Source organism: Bos grunniens, chromosome 11, assembly GCF_055505025.1.
Source record: "Bos grunniens cultivar Pamir isolate PY7600 chromosome 11, Bosgru_T2T1.0, whole genome shotgun sequence".
NCBI classification, from domain to species: Eukaryota; Metazoa; Chordata; class Mammalia; order Artiodactyla; family Bovidae; genus Bos; species Bos grunniens.
The window spans coordinates 14,351,613-14,356,018 of record NC_141175.1 but is presented as its reverse complement, the minus strand read 5'-3'; the positions used below and the strand labels follow the sequence as shown (position 1 = coordinate 14,356,018).

The 4,406-nt window shown below is 41.7% G+C and overlaps 1 protein-coding gene across 1 annotated transcript; it reads left to right on the top strand.

The window, feature by feature from the left end:
• The first annotated feature begins 3,088 nt into the window (after positions 1 to 3,088).
• LOC147362617 (olfactory receptor 1J4-like) lies at positions 3,089 to 4,169 on the top strand. Its single transcript, XM_086323367.1, has one exon. It carries the CDS (start codon positions 3,177 to 3,179, stop codon positions 4,167 to 4,169), a length of 993 nt encoding a protein of 330 aa, XP_086179493.1. The 5' UTR covers positions 3,089 to 3,176.
• Positions 4,170 to 4,406: the final 237 nt, after the last annotated feature.

The window sequence follows — 4,406 nt, the reverse complement described above, 5'->3', positions numbered from 1 at the left end:
AATCCGCCTTCTAGTGCAGGAGATGCAGGTTCGATCCCAGATCAGGGAACTAAGATCCCATATGCTGCCAGGAAACCAAGTCTGCACGCCAACTGCAACAAAGACCCAGAGCAGCCAAAAAATAAAAAGCAAAGTAAATGTTACATACTTCTGCTTTCTTATGATTAAAATGTGTTTAATAATACTCATTTGTTAGAGTTATCATGAAGATTTCATTTGAAAGTACATGTAAAACACTTGGAACAGTGCTTGGTACTGTTGTTGTTGGTTTGGAGACCACGTTTTTTGTTTGTAATTTACATAGCTGTGCTGGGTCTTGGTTGCAGCATGCAGGACCTTTTAGTTGTGGCATGTGAACTCTTTGATGAGGCATGTGGGATCAAGTTCCCTGACCAGGGATTGGACCCAGGCCTCCTGCATTGGTAGAGTGGAGTCTTGGCCACTGGACCACTAGGGAAGTCCCTAGACACTTTTTGATAACAGGGAATTTTAGGTGACTCAAAGCAAGAAGAAGGCAGCCAATTATACTGAAAGCCCATGACAAAGCTTTAGCAATTCTCTTTCAGTTTAGGGACTCGCACATCCTTTTGATGAGGAAATGACTGATACCTCTGACCTGGTGCCCTTTTCACGTTTTTTAACATATTTATTTATTTTTAATTGAAGAATAATTGTTTTACAGTATTGCATTGTTCCTACCAAATATCAAGATGAATCAGCCATGGGTATATCCATGTCCCCTCCCACCCTTCTAGGTTGTGACCAAGGCTTGGTTTGAGTTCCCTGAGTCATACAGCAAATTTCCATTGGCTATCTATTTTACATATGAAACAGTGTCAGACTTTATTTTTTGGGGGCTCCAAAATCACTGCAGATGGTGATTGCAGCCATGAAATTAAGACGCTTACTCCTTGGAAGGAAAGTCATGACTAACCTAGATAGCATATTGAAAAGCAGAGATATTACCTTGCCAACAAAAGGTCTGTCTAGTTAAGGCTATGGTTTTTCCAGTGGTCATGTATGGATGTGAGAGTTGCACTGTGAAGAAAGCTGAGTGCCGAAGAATTGATGCTTTTGAACTGTGGTGTTGGAGAAGACTCTTGAGAGTCCCTTGGACTGCAAGGAGATCCAACCAGTCCATCCTAAAGGAGATCAGTCCTGGGTGTCATTGGAAGGACTGATGTTGAAGCTGAAACTCCAATACTTTGGCCACCTCATGTGAAGTGTTGACTCATTGGAAAAGACCCTGATGCTGGGAGGGATTGGGGGCAGGAGGAGAAGGGGACGACAGAGGATAAGATGGCTGGATGGCATCATTGACTTGATGGACATGAGTTTGAGTGAACTCCGGGAGTTGGTGATGGACAGGGAGGCCTGGCGTGCTGCAATTCATGGGGTCGCAAAGAGTTGGACACGACTGAGTGACTGAACTGAACTGAACTGAATGTGTGTTTCCATGTTACTCTCATCCTACCTCCCACCTTCTCCTTCTCCCCACCCCCAGCCATGTCCATAATTCTGTTCTCAACATCTGTATTTCCACTGTGCTGTGCTGTGTATAGTTGCTCAGTCATGTCCGACTCTTTGTGACCCCATGGACTATAGCCCATCAGGCTCCTCTGTCCATGGGATTCTCCAGGCAAGAATACTGGAGTGGGTTGCCATGCCCTTCTCCTGCTGCTCTGAAAATAGGCTCATCAGTACCATCTTTCTAGATTCCACATATATGCATTAGTATATGATGATTGTTTTTCTTTCTGACTTACTTCACTCTGTATAATAGGCTCTAGGTTCATCCACCTCATCAGGGCTGACTCAAATGCATTCCTTTTTAAGGCTGAGTGATATTCCTTTGTATATATGTACCATAGCTTCTTTATCCATTCATCTGTTGATGGACATCTAGGTTGCTTCCATGTCCTAGCTATTGTAAATACAGCTGCAATGAACATTGGGTTACATGTGTCTTTTTCAATTTTGGTTTGCTCAGGGTATATGTCTTATGGTGGTCTTATTTCTAGTTTTTTAAGGAATCCCCATGCTGTTCTCCATAGTGGCTGTACCAATTTGCATTCGCACCAACAGTGTGAGAGGGTTCCCTTTTCTCCACACCCTCTCCAGCATTTATTGTTTATACATTTTTTTCGATGATGGCCATTCTGACCAGTGTGAGGTAATATTTCATTATAGTTTTGATTTGCATTTTTCTAATAGTGAGCAATGTTGAGCATCTTTTCATGTGTTTATTAGCCATCTGTATGTCTTCTTTGGAGAAATGTCTGTTTAGGTCTTTTGTCCATTTTTTGATTGGGTTGTTTTTCTGGTATGGATTTGTATGAGCTGCTTCTATAATTTTGAAATTAATCCTTTGTCAGTTGTTTCATTTGCTATTATTTTCTCCCATTCTGAGGGTTGTCTTTTCACCTTGTTTATAGTTTCCTTTGCTGTGCAAAACCTTTAAAGTTTAATTAGGTCCCACTTGTTTACTTTTGTTTTTATTTCCATTCACTTTTTTTAATATAAATTTATTTATTTTAATTGGAGGCTAATTACTTTACAATATTGTATTGGTTTTGCCGTACATCAACATGAATCCGCCACGGATGTACATGTGTTCCCCATACTGAACCCCCCTCCCACCTCCCTCCCCATACCATCCATCTGGGTCATCCCAGTGCACCAGCCCCGAGCAGCCTGTATCATGCATCAAATCTAGACTAGCAATTCGTTTCACATATGATATTATACATGTTTCAATGCCATTCTCCCAAATCATCCCACCCTCGCCTTCTCCTACAAAGTCCAAAAGACTGTTCTATACATCTGTGTAAAGCAGTCTTTCCATTCACGTTTTTGATCCTAGTAAACTACAGAGGTTTGAACCCCGCTTAATATAAAGGTGCAAACTCCCTAAACTCTGGAGACTTCTCATGTCTTGTTCATTATTATGTGCTTAATATGGGATGAAGCTGTTTTCTGATAAATATTTATTGAATAAAGAATAATATCCTTTGTTTTTTTTTTTGGAAAGAGACTTGCTTAATGTGAGGGTGTGATGCATTAAGAAAGCCAGAATGGGACAGACTGATTCATTCACCAACAATTAGGAGAAATAAAGAGAAAGGTAGCAAAAAGTAAGAATTTTCATACTAAAAAGGACATTATGATATTATGGAATGTTCACTGACATTTCCCACATTCTCCACTTTTCAGCAGAAATTAAGAAGAGAATGAAGAGGGAGAACCAGAGCAGCACATCCAAGTTCCTCCTCCTGGGGCTCCCCATCCAGCCAGAGCAGCAGGGCGTGTTCTTCGCCCTGTTCCTGGGCATGTACCTGACCACGGTGCTGGGCAACCTGCTCATCATCCTGCTCATCAGGCTGGATGCTCGCCTCCACACCCCCATGTACTTCTTCCTCAGCCACTTGGCCTTCACTGATGTCTCCTTTTCCTCTGTTACCATCCCTAAGATGCTGATGAACATGCATACTCAGCAACAATCCATCCTCTACGTGGAGTGCATTTCCCAGATGTATTTTTTCATACTTTTTGGCTGTTTTGACAACTTCCTTCTTGCAGTGATGGCATATGACAGGTACGTGGCCATATGCCAGCCACTTCACTACACCACTGTCATGAGGCAGGAGCTGTGTATCTCATTGGTATCTGTGTCCTGGTTCTTCTGTTGTATCCATGCCCTGTTGCACACCCTCCTCTTGGTCCAACTGTCTTTCTGTGCTGAAAATACTATCCCCAACTTCTTCTGTGATCTCCCTTCCCTCCTGAAGATGAGCTGCTCAGACATTTCCATCAATGAGCTGGTCATCTTTACTGAAGGAGGAATGCTGTTCATCTTGCCTCTGAGTATCATCTTGGGCTCATATGTTCATATAGGGACCATCATCCTGAGGGTCCCCTCCACTAAGAGACTCTTTAAAGCCTTCTCCACTTGTGGCTCCCACCTCTTTGTAGTATCTTTATACTATGGGACACTTGCTGGTGCTTACTTTTTCTCCTCATTATGGGACTCCAATGACAAATATATAGTTGCTTCAGTCATATATGCAGTAGTTACTCCCATGCTGAACCCCTTTGTCTATAGCCTCAGAAACAGAGACATAAAACAAGCCCTAGAAATATTTCTCAATAGGGCTAACTTCTTGAAATGACAGTCACTAAATCCTCTTATTGCAGCCATGAGCACAGTGAGATATATCTCCTAAAATTATTGTATGGTTGGCAACGTTGTGTAACTTCAAATGAATATACATTCTGCTGTCATGTTGTAGTGCTGTTAATATGCCAACAAAGTCCAGTTTGTTACTTGGACTCTTAAATATTCTTTATCTTCAATTTTTTCTGTTTGTTCCTCATCTCTCATAAAATATGTGGGAAAATGTTATGCA